The sequence below is a fragment of the Mya arenaria genome, chromosome 15 (assembly GCF_026914265.1).
Source record: "Mya arenaria isolate MELC-2E11 chromosome 15, ASM2691426v1".
Lineage (NCBI taxonomy): Eukaryota > Metazoa > Mollusca > Bivalvia > Myida > Myidae > Mya > Mya arenaria.
The window spans coordinates 47,416,119-47,435,596 of record NC_069136.1 but is presented as its reverse complement, the minus strand read 5'-3'; the positions used below and the strand labels follow the sequence as shown (position 1 = coordinate 47,435,596).

General features: G+C 33.2%; 1 protein-coding gene and 1 long non-coding RNA gene across 2 annotated transcripts; both read left to right on the top strand.

The window, feature by feature from the left end:
- The first annotated feature begins 11,596 nt into the window (after positions 1 to 11,596).
- LOC128220584 (uncharacterized) lies at positions 11,597 to 13,998 on the top strand. The gene is made up of 3 exons (XR_008258819.1): positions 11,597 to 12,042; positions 12,957 to 13,017; positions 13,595 to 13,998. It is a non-coding gene; the product is annotated as an uncharacterized LOC128220584 (long non-coding RNA).
- A 1,203-nt stretch (positions 13,999 to 15,201) lies between these two features.
- LOC128219428 (putative nuclease HARBI1) lies at positions 15,202 to 18,274 on the top strand. Its single transcript, XM_052927237.1, has 5 exons — positions 15,202 to 15,489; positions 15,651 to 15,847; positions 16,258 to 16,365; positions 17,397 to 17,524; positions 18,270 to 18,274. The coding sequence occupies exons 1-5, from the start codon at positions 15,202 to 15,204 to the stop codon at positions 18,272 to 18,274; spliced, it is 726 nt and encodes a 241-aa protein (XP_052783197.1).
- Positions 18,275 to 19,478: the final 1,204 nt, after the last annotated feature.

Below are 19,478 nucleotides of genomic sequence, written 5' to 3'. Positions count from 1 at the left end.
GCTTTAACTTAGGGACCTATTCACAATTGCACAAGAATGTTTTTAATATGTTCCACATTGCATGATAAAATGTGATGTACTGTATGTTTTAATAAAGGTATACTTTAATTGATATCGATGTCTTAAGTTATAACGGCCCTGACATTTGTTTTGAAAACATTGAGTTAAAATTCCCAGCGAATAATTCAAGTTCCACGGTACTATAACAATTTTCCATATGTTTCTTAATCTCCTACGCAGTAATCTTCCTTGGCGAGCAGCGACAAATGGAGTTATAAAAACTAACATTCAGCGGAATTATTTGTTTTGCACATGTCATTCAAAAGAATAAATTCTAGATTATTCCCTCATAATGCATAGTCTTTTTTATTCCCATTTATTTCCTCAGTGTTTACAATAACAAATACAAGTGTTAAGGTATTATTCTCAAAATGTAATTCAAATACGTCTTCGAGTAACATAACATTATTGAAGTGAATAAAAACTTTTTTGGTGATCTACAGGCATATTTTGTCGCCTCTTTTTTATCGAGCCGACTTGATGCTATGCATTAATTTCTTTGTAAACATGTTAAACATTGTGGTGAAACTTTATATTGCTTCTTTTTTATTTGCTTCTGCCGTCCGATTTCAATATTCTCCATTATCTCAAAAATATTTGAAAGGCACATTGCAAATCATATTCAGCCTAACTTCCATTCTACTAAAGTCATACAATCAAAGCAGTTTCGCTTTAGGGGTAATCATTCTTGCAGAACTGCATGCAGTACTACTAGTATAAAAAACGAATGGATTAAATATGGTGACAGTGAAAAGCTTGTTAGGGCTTTATATTTCTTGACCTAAAAAAACGATTGATTAAGTAGACCATCGAGTTATTTTGCATGAACTTAAATGATCTCTTTATTTCGGAAATGCCTTTACAGTTTTTCCAATCGTCTCTGACGAACAGGAAACAGTTAGTAAAAGTTGGAAGTATACAATCTGGCCTACTTCCCTTATCTTCAGGCATGCTGCAGTGATCAATACTGGTTCCACTGTTGTTTCTGTCATTTATTAACGATATCATACTTTTAATTATAAAATGCGTATACATCATTTTGCTGATAATTACACCTTGAATAAATCTTGAAGCAATTAATCTAGCATTGAATTTCGACTAGAAATGATTCTTAACTTCGTTGTTAATTTGTGCAAAATTAAATAACAAGTTCTTAATCCAACTAAATCAAAATGCATGTCTATAGAAAAACACTATAAGACTAAGTAAGCTGCTTATCTAAGTTTTATTATCAATGAAATAACCTTAGACAATATATCGATGTACAAAAGCTGCTTGAAATCTTCATGAATAATAAATGCCTTCAAATGGCATTCACAAGTTAACTTTGTTTGTAAATCATAACTGGAACATTACGCTTTTGAAGAATATCGTGGTTTACCTCAGTGATGAGATCAAACATATGTTTTACGATGCGTTTATACTTTCATTAGTTGACATTTTTTGTCCTGTTTGGGGTAAAGATAATCATTGTTGCATAAGTAATGAAATAATTGTTATCTTTGAGCATTATCATCAACTCCATTACATTTAGGTGGCCGAATGCCCATATAAGCATTAGAAGTATCTATGTTTAAAGAAAAAAAACCACTAAAATCTCAACAAGTTAGCTTCCCAAAAGCGACATAATGATAACCTCGAGGGTGGCCCATAGGGCTTGACCACCGAAACTAGAAACTTATTATATAGGTCTTTGTCAAGTTAAATCGCAAATTGCAATAGTCTTAGTGTCATAGTTCAATATTTTGCCACATATTGGAGTCACTTGAACTTAAATTTGTATTGAGTTTGTTTTGAAAACGAACGCAATTTGCCATTTGTGACGTTTATTAGACTTAAGATTATTTAAGTGCGCCAAAAAACCTTATTGGAGCGGACACAGTACTAAGTATTGTTGGGATAAGAGTGAGGTATATTCACATAAACTGGTTTAAGCCCCCAGTAAATTTACATTTTACTGACCGTTCCAAGGCGGTGCTTAACAATCCTTGATAAACACCCCTAGTATATATGTTCTGAATTGTTAGTGGGGTTTTGTGATGTTGTTCCATGCTTCGAGTTTGTGATTGTTCGTTTAATGTTCCTTGTCTTTGGTGGTTACCATGCGCAATTATACGGATTTTGTGTTTCCTCAAGTTTATGTAAATTTTGATAAGATTTATCTTTTACGTTTTAACTTTATTCAGGATTGTTGGGATGAGAGTGTGGTTGTGCACACAAACTGGTTAAAACCCCCAGTAATTTTACATTTTACTGACCGTTCCAAGGCGGTACTTAACAATTCTTGATAAACATACCTATATATATATATATATATATATATATACATATATATATATATATAAGTATGTATGCACTGTGCTGTTTGTGGAGTTTTGTGCTTTTCTTCTATGTTTCTTGTTTGTGATTTTGTGTTTTATGTCTTTGGTGTTTGCCCAGTGCCACTAGACCAGGTACACAAAAATGCTCAGTAGCAAAAAGTTTAAGCATAACTTAAACTTTTTGCTACTGAGCATTTTTGTGTAGCTTTTTGCATTAATATTAAGATTATTTAAGCTGTGCCTAAAATCCTTATTGGAGCGGACACAGTACAACTGTTTCAATAAGGCTCTGGGTGGCATTCAATATAGTTCTTATTCTTAGACATGCCTTACTGATTCCATTTAATCAACAGGTCAATTAATTTACCAGTCCAATCAAAACACTGAGGTTCTACTCTGAAATTTAAGTTTGATCTAAGTTGTTTATTGAATATGGCCCCTGTTCAGCGTTCGATTGGTTAGCTATTATTACTGCTTGATGGGATTAAAGACTTTCGAGCGACAAAACATCTAATTGTCCTTTATTTTTAAAGAGCCGTTTGTTAACAACAACAATGCACAAACAAGCTTAACAATTATATCAATCAAAGACATTACGAATAAATTGTATACTTTAACGGAATGTGGTTAAAAGACCGTTAGGATACTAAAGAATGTAAAAAATTGATTGTCTTAGAGAAGTACAAAGGCAAAGCCTTGAAAGACAGATTCAACAATGCATTTATACTTGTAAATAAATTTACTAAATGAAACATCAAACAACGATGAGAAACATAATATATTTTAATGATAGCACCATATGTTGCGATCATTTCGTGCAGCTGTACAATACATCGACAATAAAATAGATATTATACAAATATACATCGCTATGTCAGTGTTTCGCAATTGTCTGAAATATTACTATTTGCAGTGTACTGGGATCAAACTAGTTTTGTATACCAGATTGACGACATTCAATCTGAACAGCGAAGAAAGGTACATGCATAATATGCAGGTAGGAAATGGATATATTACAAAGTTAAAATATAACTCCAATGATCACACAAACACAACCGTCGGTAATTAAAACAATGTTAAGGTTTCCATAGCAAAATAAGTAATTATTTCATATATATTGTGATTTTAAGTCACTTAACATCACGTCTCTTGATGAAGACGGTGTTTCAAAGCTTTGAAAGTTAGGGGCAGATGCTGTAGGTCGCAAAACTACATTCCTGCTTTCACAACTCACATTGGTGTATACTGCTTCCGTGTTCTTCTTAAATATACTTTTCTTGAACACTTTACGAAAATTGTCACCGAAAAATAGAAATATAAACAGATTCACAGCCATACTGAAATAGAAAAACAGCTGAGATATGCCTTGGATTGCTCCTTCTGTGCTGGACAATTGAGTTTGGCCTTGAAGAAAGTAGCTTACTAATAGTTTTATTCGGACAATATGACTTGGGACGGTCAGTATGAAAAACGTGAGAGACACTGCTAGAAGCATTTTACAGACGGCCGCAATCTGCGACCTTGATTTTCGACCTTTTCCACCACGAGATGCTTGTTCAGATCGAGCAGCTTTTTTTGTTAATGTCAAACTGTGAAATCGAAGAACCTTTGTCACAATAACTACGATGAGTATCGTCAACAAAATGGACGGTAGCACAAGTGTCAGAAGGGTGTCCACTAGCACAAATGCTTCGGTGACTCCGGAAAATTTCTGTACAGCTTTACAGTTGGAGTCACTTATCCACAATGAGAAGTTGTACACGCAGAGTGATATGAGCAACATCAGACATACACTCAGTTTAGCATTTCTCGTTGTACATAGTTGCTTTACCTTAAACGGATATTGGATTCGTATAAAATTTTCCACTGTCACACATATTACTGACCAAACACTCACGAATCCTGAAATATACGTGACAAATATTAAAATGTGACAAACTATGAAAACTCCAGTGATTGGGAACATAACCCCTCCGCAAATATATATAACCGCCAGATTCAATAGAAAGAGCATGTCCGATATGGATTTGGTAATTAAATAAATACTGCATGAGTGCTTTCTTAAATCCTTGTGCAGAAAGGTTATCACTGCCAGTGTATTACAAACAATACCAATTAAGCAAGTAAGCGGTATGAAATATGTCTCGATCATTTTAAACAAGTGGTAATGTTGGCTGAAGGTCCCTGTCAGTCCATGATCGGCTGTTGCGTTTGCTCCGCTGAAGGAGGAATCTGAAAACGTGTAGTTTACGTTCAAAGACAACATTGCCGTTTGGTTTGTTTCTCCATATAGCAGTTCTTCTGCTACTGAGTCGTTATCATCCGAACGTCTGCTTTCCCCGTTCATTTATGCTTCAATAACGACTGAGTCGACAATTATGAATACTTTTTCTGGTTCCGAAACAACAGGTCCTCTGAAAGTCTGAAATAGAAATAAATTTATCATTAAAACGAGTTTACTTCTGAACACGGCTCCAGGAATATGAAACTGTGCAATGAAATTTTATTGTAATGATTCAAGAAGATACTTTATGAATATGAAATTATTTCACACACATTGAATGTGACTGACGCAGGGACTTATATAAACTGATATGTTTTCTGAACGTACGCATCTCGTTGCCTTAACGCACTCGTTATTCAATGGTACGTAGTGAAACAGAGGCCTCAGAATATACTGTCTTTTTCATTTAATGCGACAAAACATTTCTAACAAATATATTAAGTGCAAATTCAATAGCTAAACTTGGATAACTCTAAGTGCATTTGTAGCATGTATGCGACCTTTTATACATTGATGTTTTTTAGTATTTTCACATTATTAACTTACTATTAAATTACATATTTTATGGAACGTTTTATATTGCCTGAACCTATAATTTCAATTTTATTTTTAATTGCTGGTTACCGGTGATGTTAAAATATATCTAAATTATCAAACAATGCGTTTTTTAAAATTTATTTCCAGCATTGACATTGCAGAAAAAAAGTGTTAATTGTAAGTGCAATGTCGTCGATAAGAATTAAAAGCATTGCGTTTATACATATGACGCTTTTCTGACAATAAGTATCGGACATAAACATACATAATTCTTTACCGTTACGCGGTATCGACGTATCCGTGTTTACACACAGAAATCGACGTGTTACAGGACGTCTCATTATATCTCCTATGTATATTATTTTATTGGTGAATAATTTTTTCGCAAACTGGAAGTTTTTTACCTATATATTTGTTATTTTATCAAAACTGTAAAATGGAAAATGAAGTAAGAAGTAGTTTTCGATTAATTCAAACATTTTGAAAGAACTCCTTGTGTGGTATTCAGTATGCATCTTAGGTCAATCTCATGGTCAAACACCATAAACTCATTCATTGAATTGGTCAATTATTTATCCCTCGTAATCCGAATAGCTAGATTGTTCTTAGATCTAGGGAAGACTAATATTGAATATCTCCCCTTGTCAATCCAGGGTCATAAATGCTGAACCATTACCGAAACCAACCAGTTCAGAATGTAATATTATTTATGTAGTTAAAGCTCATTAAATATTTAGTTTTAGCACAGTTAACTTGAGAATATAATTTACTCCTCTTTATCATATGTCATAAACTACACAATATGCTAAAAGTTCATTATCCAATGTTTCCTTACGTGTATAATATGTGAATTGGAATATTCATGCAGAAAGAAAGTTATGGCATGTGTTACTAAAACAAACTTGAAACGTGTTTTAAAAGCAAACATTTACTAGATCAAGTCTCAGAACGATATGTATGTGGAAAATGTATATAGAAATGCTCAAACATGATATTAATAATTTATCGTATGCCTATCAATTTCCTTTTCTATATCTAAAAGTGAAAATACAGCATGCCGTATTGAAAAATACGTATCACCATACTGTCGTTTTCGGATTCCGTATCATGCTAATACAGTGTGTAGTCTAGCAACTAGTTTCGTGTGGCTAGAAATAGCGTGACAAAAATAATTGGTAAAACCTGTCAAAATTAAAATACATAAAATTTTACTAACACCACCAATAGCATGTAAATATTCAGGAGCATGTTATTCAAAGAAACGCATGAGGCAGAGAACACGTCCGATCTATCTTTCTAAACAACTAATTGTTTGCCAATTCGAAGGTCATAAATTACAACATATGATCAAAAAATCATACGAAAATTCATTTTTTTAAAAATAGCCGCGTTACGTCTTCAGGAAATGACGATTAGTTATAAGTACCGTTTATGTTTGTTATTGTTTTTGAGTAGTGACATTTAATAAATGTTTTTCATTAGAAAATATTTTTATTTTGATGAGTTATAAAACATTTTCTTCTAAGATTGCTCAATTAAGTGAGTTCTGTAACTTCTGACTTGTTTCGCTAGAGTAGTCTCTCTTGAATTTCAATCACAACAGTTCGTAACATGTTCATTCGCGCAAGCCATTCCATATATCGACATTTGACAGGTGGCGAAAAATATAAATCCAATTAAAACCGATGAATGATGTCCAGGTATATAATAAATGGAATATAACGATAGGACGCTTATTGACGACATCACGTCTCATTCGGAGAAAGCTCCTATCCATCTGAGTGTGGCATCCCGACTTGCGGTATCGACGTATTTGTGTTGACATACCGCACGACATGATTGAGGTCACTAGGAAAGTGTCCTATCATAATACATCATATTAACTAATTAAAACAACATTATTTTTATATGTGTAGGTTTACTAAAGAAACACAAAGAATGGACACCATGACGATCGCCCGCTTAATCAGCATAGCTAATATAACTGAAACATTTTGGGGTTTCCAATTTATCTTTTTTATTATAGTGAGATTTGAAGCATGTCAGCCAGCTTAAATTTTAATGAAACTCCAGGTTTTAAATTGAGCCTTTATGATTGTTTGTCCTAGTCAGATAACTTCACTATTTCCTCACCATTTGAAATGAAACATCTACATCACGCTAACGGAGCCCCGCCTTCGGCCCTTTTCCAGAGTTTAATTGAGAATTTAGTTTCTTAAAACACTACGACAAACCTTATCCCAAAACGGCCGTCTGATGGAGCACTATAAAAACATTATTTTGGAAATAGGCTTGTCGAAGTGTTTAATGAAACTAAACACCTTATCGAACTCTGGTAAAAACGAACTTTAAGCGGCATACACTGCTATTTGTTTCATTTAAAATAGTGTATTAAAAGCAAAAAAATGTTAACTTTGATATAAGTCTTCATTTTAAGCAAAATGCTGCCTTCCGACGTAGCATATATGACGTAATTTATCAAGTGGTATACACACACTGTTTCTTACTCATTTAAAACAACGCATTCCTAACTGAGAAAGATAATAGAAATATATTTTTATAAAATGTTAAAATTAAAATTGTTCTTAACATTCCAATGTGTAATTCTTAGTAATTTTATTTAAAAAAAACATTCTCAATTACTTGCATTTATTTACTGTCGTCAACTTACATTTAAAACGGCCACCGTATTCCAGAACTTGTCTTCCAATGCCGCGCTATCTACCTATCATCGGTATTGGTAAACCAGGCCAGCAGATTTCTCCCTCGTAAAATATCTCTGCTTAACCAATGACGGTTGGATGCATTCTCCAACAGTCGTTATTGACAAAATTTAATATGTTTATTTTCAAATATTTACTGTTAGCAATACATCTCATAAACAAAGATTTAACGAGGAGCAATTTGCGTTGCACTTCTAATTTTAAATCCATAGGTAAATTCCAATGTTTAAGGTTATGCACTAGTAATTAACCCTCCCTATACATTTCAATGCAAAAGCCAACACAGCAGATTGGAAAAAATGCCATTTCTAGCGTTTCACATCTATGACACCCATTAGTCGTATTTTTACAAGTATTGCTTTACTCTCCATTTTAAATGTAATTGTTCTTTAATATCAGCAAAATAATAATAAATAATAATTTTGAACAATAATCAGCATCCTTTTTCAAAAGTTAGCTGTATAAAGATAATACCACCATAAACAACTCGTCGAAAACATGTCTTCGCGATTTTATGAAACAAGCTTCGCAACAGCGCTGTGTTTGGCCTCGGTTATATTAAACTTTCCCCAAAGCACTACTCTGTATACGTTTTTTAAAACTGCGATGTTGATAAAATGGTATAAATCATTAATGTACTTAATTCATCCTAAACACTTATCATGTTTGCCAGACTGGATATTTTGTAAGCTTTTAACATAAACAGTAGGTAACATCAACATCTTAAATTTCATTTTGTTTGTTTATAAATAAATATCGCGAAATACCAGGCAAAATAAAATGAAGCAAAATATACGATGCGTTTTGAATTTCAATCGTGAAGGTTATTATATGATTTAGTTTCATTTCCTTTGGAGAGTGAAAGAGATGTAGATATATCTTGTTCTCCCACCTCAGATAAGTAGATCCATTCATTTAACCATGCTAGAAATTCTTATCTTGTCCACGGGCGAAGATAAAATGCCCGTATGGAACTTCTTTTAATGGTCACCACATTGTAATGACCTCCATTGTTGAAGACTGTTGTCTGTAGCGCATCATGGAAACCTTGTCTTGTGGCAATATAATAGAACGCTAGTTAATTATTTCTCGCTTCAAATGTCACCAGAAAACAGTTTTCACGCACCTTTCAAGAAATAATGCTTCACTCTTCTTAGAACTATTTAAAGACCGATCAGACCAGTTACATACTCTGAATCACTGCTCGAATATCCATGACAACCAATTATCGCATATCCGTACGCAACTATTTTCACTTAGCACAAAATAGTACCAGCAAAAAAATACATTTTTACTTAATTTTGTTTAACTGAGGTAGGAGAAAAAGGATCTACCATATTCGTTCGTGTAAGATAGGTTCATGCCGACCCTACCCTCGGTAAACATCGTTTCCGCAAAACACCCTACACTCGGGTCGGAATGAACCTATCTTACACTCTCGGCCATGGGAGATACTTATATTCTTCAGCAGTACAGCTTCGTTTTAAAATTAAATTAATAAGAGGAATAGCCATATTCGTCCAATAATGACAAGCAACTACTTGTTTTGAAATAAGCTTGATACTAAACATTCAGTAGATGAAATTGTTTGCAGCAGGTATTTTAGTATAAGCCGATTAATTCTGAAAGCTTTCTCCAAACGTTTACATAAATCCCTATTAGTTTCTGAATAAGATGGAAATAACGTCAATGCCGTCTGAAGATATCGTACCTTTATGCATTGACATACTCCAAAAAGTACACCCGAAGTATGGACATTGTGGTCTCGGTTTTATGCAGACTGTGTATCAGATTAAGATTGGTCGAGTATCATTTTAGCCAGTTAAACAGAGCTCCCCTCAGCATCAACAAAAGGTGAAGCAGTATTCCTTGTTTAAGAATAACTGATAATCTATACAAAATCGTACAAGCTCATTATTTTTAGAATAATACATGATTGACCATGGCTTTTGGTTGGTAATTGCCCCAGTGGAAGCAATGAGTGGGACAATTGTCAACCGAAAGCCAAGGTCAACCATGTATTATCCTGTATAATACGTATGTTTTGTCATTTGTCAATGATTTCAAATGGATTTAAAAACAAGCCTATGAACAGTTTCATAAGAATCTCGGCTTGAATGACCCTAGCCATCTCGTTGGAATAATTAACATTTCTTAGCGAATAAAGTAAAACAAAACGTTTCAACAAATCATTTCCTTGTCTCACTGCTTTATGGCCTTTACCGAAGGTAAATATCCGGTACGGTTTCGGGTAGTACTCGTTACTGAAACACGGAATGTGTCATTATTGGTAAAACTAATTTCACTATTATTGCACCGACAGTTCCAATCTAATCCCTTTAATGCTTTAAATAATGTTTACATGTTTGCGTAACAATTATAGGGCAGCCATTTTTATTTTCGTGTAAATGACGTCGGTGTGCACGTTCTCATCTTAGTCATGCAATAATGCCATAATCGCCCTGTTGTGCCGCGATAATCTTACGAACGGAGACGATAATCGTTATTACGGGAACGAATTTCTATAGGAAAAAGTTACTATTTATAGTAACATGTGTATTATGTTTCTTTAAAACGTTTATCTTTCAACGTTTCGACGTCATAGAACAGTCATAGAAGAAAGTAACGTCAACATTACACATTGTTAAATGACGGGACCTTGTTTTTATATTAATTCTGTAACAATAACTACATAATTCAAGGGTGACATTATTACAGCAAAAACTAAGGGAACATGAGGAGAAGAAAAATCGAATTAGTAATTATAACTATAATTGCTAATTATTAATGCTTTACGGATGTGTTACGACAATAATGAGCATATATATGTATATATATATGTAAAATAATGCAATGGGAACTATAGGGACAAGCACAATGGCTAAAGACTTAGGATATACCCGGGTTAAAAGCACTATGCTGAGGCCTTACAGGCTTTGAGCAATACAATTACAACTACGACTTGGTCTTTGGCTGGTACAAAAGTAATTTTTGATATGAATGATCACATTTTAGCACTCTAAAACATATATAAGCAGATGTAAGACTTAAAACTCAATGTAAAATTTCAATACCTCATACTTTTAAAGTGTTATTAATGCAGCCTGTAGCAAGCTGCGTGAAAAGATTACAGTTTAGGCATAACAAGTTGAGCATTTTCATTCCAAAGAAGGAACATTCACCGTATTTGAGTAAGTTCGTCCAGTTTGTAAATCATCGAACTGTAACCAGCTTATAGTTTATCAAGTCAAATCAGGAAATTAGATTATAAAGTCAGTCCGGGGGCCGTATTCAAACAAAATCAAACTTAAATCTATTTTTTTTTCTTAAAAAAACTAGATTTTTTTAATTAGATTGTTCTTAGATCTTAGATCGAAGATTAGTGTTATTCAATATTGATATTATAGTATGATTTCTTTTAAGATCACTCTTAAAATATAAGGAAGCACCTTGGTAGCCTTACTCTAAGTCTTAAAAGTTAGATTGCGATAAAAAACAGATAAAAACTCACAAACACATACGAAAACTGACGCTGAATATTCTTGTTTTGAAGTCTTTTATAAAGTAAGTTTCCGAATTTCATTGTATTTCTTCTTAATTCAGTTTTTCCGTTTACCGCTCTCGTTTATTGATTTCTCACATTCGGTGATTAGCACTACCAAAACAAAATGGCGTCTAGAAAGGAACATGCGAGGACTTTTGTAAACTTTATTGAAATGGCATCTTACCAGGGACTATAATATGTTTGCGGTGTTAAAGATATGATGTAACAACGTGTTATCTAAAGAACTATCTCATTGTTTATATCCAAATCAACATACAAACCAGTGAAATCGAGTTGATGTGTGCAATTTGACAGTTCGTGAAGATGAAGCTTAATATTTTGAAATATATGACATACATGGAAGAATAATTTGTAGATAAAGTATTTTCCACGAATTCAACAACATAAATCATGCTACATTATGGAGTGGAAGTTCAATGATATTGTGTAAACATTGTGTAAATATTTGCACACACTTTGGAGTGTAAGCAGAAAACTCAAAACAATGCGGTCACACAAGTTTAACACGGATCCTTACAGGAGTTCTAATGAAGAAGATTTATATTCATAAAGGTATGTTTTAAAACTTAGTTTTATGTGTAGTAGTTATGTAAAACGTTTGTTCAGTCGCTGACTGTAACTTGAGTAAATGACAATTTTTGAAATGGTGGTTTTGCAATATAATTATATGATTATTTGATATTTCAAAGTCTTGAACTACTCTCAATAAAAAGTCAGTAGTGCGTGTTAAGACAACTTTTTGAACAGTTTTACATTGTTCCAGCACAAACAAAAAATGTCAAGCAAGTCTGTGAAGGCAGTTAATAGTTGGATAAGTAATCAGACAGGCAGATTTATATAATTATTGTGTTATTGTTAGTTAACAAGATTGAAAAGTGACCATCTTCAAAGTACAGTAAACAAGATTTAAAAGTGACCATCTTCAAAGTACTCTTGTCACTTATGCAACAGTCAGTTTACCCCCCCCCCCAACCAGCAGGGGGATTGTGGATACTTTGACTGTCAGTCAAGCCAACTGCTGGTAAAGTCTCAGCCAAATGCCACCACACCCCAGGAACCCTAGATGAGGCCTATTTTGCTACTTTGGCGCAAAGACAAAACCACCACATTCATGGAAGGTATAAACATGGCCCATTTCTCCGACCATGCCCGGTTCACCCCCTGACCTTTGGGTGTGGGGGGGGAGCGTTGTTGGAATTGACTGGTGCATAATGAGTTATAATATTGGTGTTTGCATAGATAGCAAGGTGCTACCCTTTCCTGGATGATGCTGCCTTTCACGTACACAATTTTGTGCTTGTCACATAAATTTCCACATTTATTATCAAATGATAAAGATGTCATTAAATTTTGTACTGGAATGTTAATGTTCCTTAATTTAAGGTATAGATTTTCATGTGCATATTCATGTTGATACTGATTAATATCACATTGAATATCTTAAATGATGCTGGTTTGAATTACAGGTTGCAAGCAATTACCCTGTGGACAGTTTCAAGGTGTTTGCGGGACTTGTAAAAACACTATGTGAGTGACTCTAGTTACATAAAGCTATTTGTTTAGACAAGCAGGAATCACATCCAACATTTGATCATCGGCAAAACCAGATATTTGTTTATGAATTAAAAAAACAACACACTTTAAAGCTACACTCTCACAGGTATACCATTTTTATAACTTTTTTTATTTTTTGTCTTGGATAGGGCAATTTTTTGCGTAAATATCTGCAAACCAACATTAGAAGATTGTTTACAAAAAATCAGATCGTAGATTTTCATATTTCTGTTCGGAAATTAATGTTTTATGGCTGAAACCGTTACTAACATAATGCATAATACATCAATTTTTTAACTTAAATATAAAAATCTGCGATTGGAATTTTTTGTAAGCAGTTTTGTATCACTGGTTTCGATGGATTTTCACAAAAATTGGCTCGTTTTAAGACAAAAAAAACTTGCCAAAAAATTCAATCTGTGAGAGTGCAGCTTTAAACCTTTTTGTTATTTTTTATTGTGCAAATAATGTCATAGTTTTAATTGAAACAATTGCATTAAGGTCACAACTATTTTTCTTTCTGTATTTAAATTTATGTGTGTTATTTCAGATACAACTCTATACTAGAACCACTACTGATTAGTTACAAAAAGCAAGGAGAAGGACATGGTCATGGTATATGACTTGCACTGGAACGTCATGGAGATTCGTTATAGATTTTACCAAGTGCCAGCATATACCTTCTCAGTTCCGCCTAGATGAATCAGAGAACTCTACCTCTCAGCCAGTCCTGTTTAACCTGCTGAATTGAACTTGCCAATGGAATACTACTTATAATTAACTTTGAACAATGACAGAAAATACATGACCTTGATGAAACATTGAGTCAAATATTTTCATATCTGTTGACTTGCTTATTATTTCTTGTACAAATGTTTCATCATTTTTGGAACATAATATTATTATTCTTATCAACTGTTGAAAATTGCTGAAATAAAGAACATAATATAATTGGCCAAGAAGCAAGTTTTTTCTATTCTATATACATATAACTAAAATGAGGCAGCATTTCACGTACAAGTCAATGGACAATTGGTCAAACTTGGCAAACAAATAAATCTTTATTTTGAAAGGACAATGTATTTGGTTCAAAACCCAAATCAGTCTGCCATATGGGATAGACTGGAAAGGATCATTGTTCATACAATTATTTCCTTGATTTCGCTGACAAAAGGGAAAAATGTTTTTTATTAACTTCAAACTTTAAATATGTCAATTGGCATAAGTGCCATGGACAAAAACCATAATTGTGGTTGTAGTATTTATTGGAGTAATCGCCCTTTTTTATTTTTTACCGAATTCATGTCTTAAGAATATCTTGAAAAAGGCTTTGAAATATTAACCGCAAACATCATAGTATATCTTGTTGTGACGAAATGCATGGCACATTACCACTACTCTGGCTGCATTATTTTAGGAGTTGTACCCGTTTGTTTATTAATGTTCTCAATTCTTGTCTGGAGCATAACAGGAAATTGACTTCATTGTTATTATACAAATAGTGATGAGAAGTGCAGAAAATGTTATTGAGTTGGAATACAGTTTGCAGGGCCCATAACTCCGTTCTTGTCATTCAGAGAGTTATTGCCCATTGTTAAGCAATAAATTGGTATATTTTGTTGAAAGGCAAAGTGGATACTGGTTTCAACTGATATGCGTGAATGGCAGTCTGTGACATCTGTGTCTTGTATTTTATGAATGTTAAATATCTGTAAACTAAGAAAAAGGTTTGTTGTGAACAGGATTCATGTAGCTGTAATTGTATTAGATATACAGGCAGCTTCTTATAGATTGTTAAGTCTTTTTTGTGTATATGTGGGGAACAGATGTGGTGTGAGTGGTAAATGGTCTGTGGAGGCAATGATTCGTGTCATTGTGATTGTTTTGTCGATACCAGTAAGTCTACAGTTCTTCTCTTTACATTTAAATTTACAAGTTCATTTGATCTTCATTTTATACCACGTACATGATTCTTTCTGTAATCTTATTACATCATGAACTTTCATAAAATGATGTACTGGAATGGACATACTGAATGTAGTATTACTAAATTTAAAATATTATACTAGTAATCATAAATGATACAGTTTGGTAATACTATAATACAATGAGTCATGTCCTAAAATCATTTATCACTCTCTTCCCTTGAATTGACAGATGGAGAGAAGACCTAATCTGGATGATTTGACAAACATTGAAATCATTGATCGATACCGTCTTGATCGTGATGGGATCGATTATGTGGAAAACATATTATCAAGACAAATAACGCCAAAAGCGTATCGAAACCATGCCATCTCTGCAAGGCACAAACTACTTATAACCTTAAGGTATCTCGCGACTGGTCCAATCCAACTGAATGACTGCGACATTCATGGTGTCAGTCAACCGACTGTTTCAAGAGTACTTGGAGAAATGCTGAATGTCTTGTCAGATCCAAGGCTGGTACGACAGTTCATTTCCTTCCCCACAGATGCAGCTGATCTGAGGAGGAACGCTACAATTTTTGAGGGAATTGCAAACTTCCCAAAAGTGATGGGCCTCATAGATGGCACCCACATAAGAATTAGGGCACCGTCAGAAGACGAATATATGTATGTAAACAGGAAACAGTGCAGGTGGTTGTGGATGGTGAAGACAAAATCATCGACATTGTAGCCCGCTGGCCGGGATCTGTTCACGATGCCAGAATTTTGCGAGAAAGTGGCCTATCCCAGCTCTTAGATAATGGGTTTGGAGGCCATGAACAGTTCCATCTACTGGGTGATAGCGGCTATCTTAGTAAGCTTACAACAGGTATGCAGTAATTGCTTAATTGTATTTATTTTACATATGAACTTTTACTTTTTAATTTTGCTAAAAGATAAGTTGTATAATATGATCACAGTATAATTAAATATCAACATTTAAACAATCACAGTTCTTTGAAGTGATAATCAAAATTAGTAACAATTACTGGCTCTAAATATCACTATACTATAAGTCCCATATCATGACAGAATGAAAGCTTAAAATGTACATGTAAAAATGTATAAAATGATTAAAATGTTTTCATCTTGAAAGGGAATATCAGACATTGATAAAACATGTTCTGTCAACAAATTTCTTTGTAGATAGTTAATATTAACAATTTCTATAATTTATTCATTACTTAATACTGAGATTCCTTATTAACATAACAAAAGTTCCATTAAACTTTTTAATGCATTGCAGAAGCCACAAAACAACAAGATCCAGGGTAGAGAAAGCCATTGGACAGCTGAAGAGGAGATTTGGTGTGCTCCATACAGAGATTACCCTTTCACCAGAAAAGGCCTGCAAGTAAGAAGCACCCTTATGATTCAAACAACTGTTTGACGATTATATTCTCTACATGAAATGTATATTAAGGTATCCGAACCATCACAAATGAAAAACACTTTGTTAGATTTGTATATCTAAAGCTAAAAGTTGATTGAGTTTATACCGGACTTTATTTAAGTATAGTTGTTTTAATATTGGCATCTTACTGGTTACAAATATGTAAAATGAACAACTGAATTTTATAAAATTAATAACATCAAACGACCACCAAACACACCAGAGAAATGGAAACCAGCAAACAACTTTAAAAAATTACAAAACAAATACATAATGGACAAAGCTATTGAACATTGACACCACAATGATAGGGGTCATCAGGCATCAAACACTGACATATTGTGCCAATCTGTCAAAACTTAGTTTAAGTTGACATGATTAACAACATGGCTGTTAACATTCAAAGTGTTACCACTCTGAAAGATTAGTGGAAACAGTTATGATATGTAGATCTTTTATTACTTGAATATTTTATCACATTATCAAACAGTTCATGTTTAAAGATTAACAACAATGTCGTTAATCATGTTGTTGATTTAAACAAGGTTTTGAGTGATCGGCCAAGTAGGGGTTTAATTCCTTAAAACATCATCTTTATAAAGTTGAGTAATAGTAAGTGCACAATAAAGTCTCATGTACATGATGTATATATGGAAAATGTATCTTGTTGAAAAGCATTTAGATATGGGGTAATGCAATTCAAAGCAAATGGTTGTTATGACATCATATATTATCCTATGACATCATCTGTAAAAAGGAAATCTTACTACAATTAAACCACCAATATTCAGTAATAAATAGAAGCTTTTGGAATTGAAAATATTTCATAATAGACATAGACTTGATTTATATATTATTTTGATGCTTGTTCATGAAAAAAGCAGGGGGAAGTAACTGAATGGTGTTAAAGGTTAAATCTGTCAGATGCAAATTCAAATTATACATAGAAAATGATTTCTTATGTTTTAAATATTTAATCATTTTTATCATAGAGTAGTCATCGCTTGTGCTGTGTTGCACAACCTGTGTATAGCAAGAGGGATTCCATTTGCTGACAACCAAGATGATGACAATGGAAATAACAACAATGGTGATCCAAGGCCACAAGACCAAATGCCCGGTTTGCGATACAGGGATTATTATGCTGCTACATATTTCCGTATGTTGTTAAACCCCATTCAAGTTGTTCGAGGGACTCGGGCATATTTTGTTAAACCAATACTGTCATGTGTTTAAATCTATGTTACCATTAGGCATTTGAAACAGTTATACATATTCAATGGCACCAAAAAAGCAGAAGCAAATATAACATTGACAGTTTTACATTTTTTCTGTGCTGGTACCTTCAAATGTTTCACAAACTTCATTTTGTTATTTGTTCATGAAAGTGATGTTAAATGAATAAGTTTTACCAATGACAATACAACAACTATTTGCAAGCAAAATCTCTGAATGAGTCATTTCATCACTACAGACAGTTACATTTGAAATACTTTCTTATCCATAATTAATTTAAACATTGGATATCATGCAAGAGTTTGATTTGGACAGTTTTGATTAATGTAGAATGTCATTTAAAATTAGTAAGTATAGTTATGACTCATATACATAAAATATGTTAAATGAAATTGAATACAACACATATGATGGTAGAACAATACTATAAAGTATTCCTGGTAATTATCAACTTGAAAATGTCACATTAACAAGGTAATACTTCTGCAGATATGAGTAAAATATTGTGCTTAAACAGTTGAAAAAAAATACTGGTACACAAATAGCGCATGTCAATATCTAAAAAGTTTAATTTGTCTTTATTTTTTTTCCAGCATTGCCACCTCTAACTCCAACTTTCTTTTTTTCAGGTTGATCACTTCCAAGCATAGTTTACAGTGTGAACATTGATTGGAGCATGAAATGTCATTTGAAGAAAAGATAGTGTCCACATTTAAGACTGGCTGGAATTCTGGAAACGTCTGTGCTTCAGAACTATGTGGAGTAACAGCATATTCGCTCACATCTGTTATTTGGGGCAGTCTGAAATGTAGCATGAATATGCATTTTTACATGAAACTTGTACTTCATTAAATTGCATGCAAGTGTTTCAAACCTTTGTTTACATATCACCACTAATTACAATGTTTCAAGTTTTTTTATAGATGATTTTGATGTTCTTTTGCCACATGTTTTGGTAAAAATGAAACTAAATGTGTGTTGTTTCCTGTCATTTCTGTGAAATGGTGAAACTGTCAGGAACGGATTGATTATATAACGATTTTTGGGCTGAGCTTCTCGGTAGTAATTGTATAACAAAAATGAAATGTTTTCTGTTGTAATTCTTACGGATTTATATGGAAAGCAGATGTTGGTTGACTTGTTAATACGCTTACACTGGATGGTGATGACCCAACACTGAAATATAATGCCATATAACAAAGATATTACTTCTTTTTAACTATTCAATCTTTCTTGGCAGAATTTTTCAATTTTCTGACAATGTTTGGTGAATTGCAGTGCCACACATTGTGTTTTAGTACATTTATTCAGTCAGCACTTTTTGATATATAAGAATATCACATTAAAATATATGTTGTTAAGTTAAAACAATTTTTTTTTTATTCAGATATATAATATGGAAAATAGGCATTGATAAAATCACTATAATAACTTCAATTTTACATACATGGCATGGAATACAGAGAATAGATAATTTGTTTTTGTTATACTAATAAAACATGTACTAATAATATATAACATGATAACAACCTTGTACACTGCATCCATGTAGTGTCGAACCCTGTCGCAGCTGGCCTTATGCCATGAATGTTAACGGTCTGACGACCAACAACATCCATTACAGCCTCGGTCACAGGGCTCAGTGGGTTCTTTCGTCCACCTGCTGCTCCTGTTAAGACATTTTATTTGTAAAAGGTTCAAAAACACAACACTATGTTCTTAATGAATACAATCACCAATATCACATTGTCTTGATTTAATAATATTATGAGATATATATTTTTGACTCAATATTATGATTTAATGTTTACCCTCAGATTGATCAAAACATTTAATAT

What these genes read in the sequence shown, in the direction of transcription:
- LOC128219428 (XM_052927237.1), top strand. Translation starts at nt 15,202, where the DNA reads ATGGAGAGAAGACCTAATCTGGATGATTTGACAAACATTGAAATCATT. An exon ending in TCTTGTCAGATCCAAGGCTG is followed by an intron (nt 15,490 to 15,650) that starts GTACGACAGTTC and finishes GTATGTAAACAG; the next exon opens with GAAACAGTGCAGGTGGTTGT. An exon ending in AAGCTTACAACAGGTATGCA is followed by an intron (nt 15,848 to 16,257) that starts GTAATTGCTTAA and finishes AATGCATTGCAG; the next exon opens with AAGCCACAAAACAACAAGAT.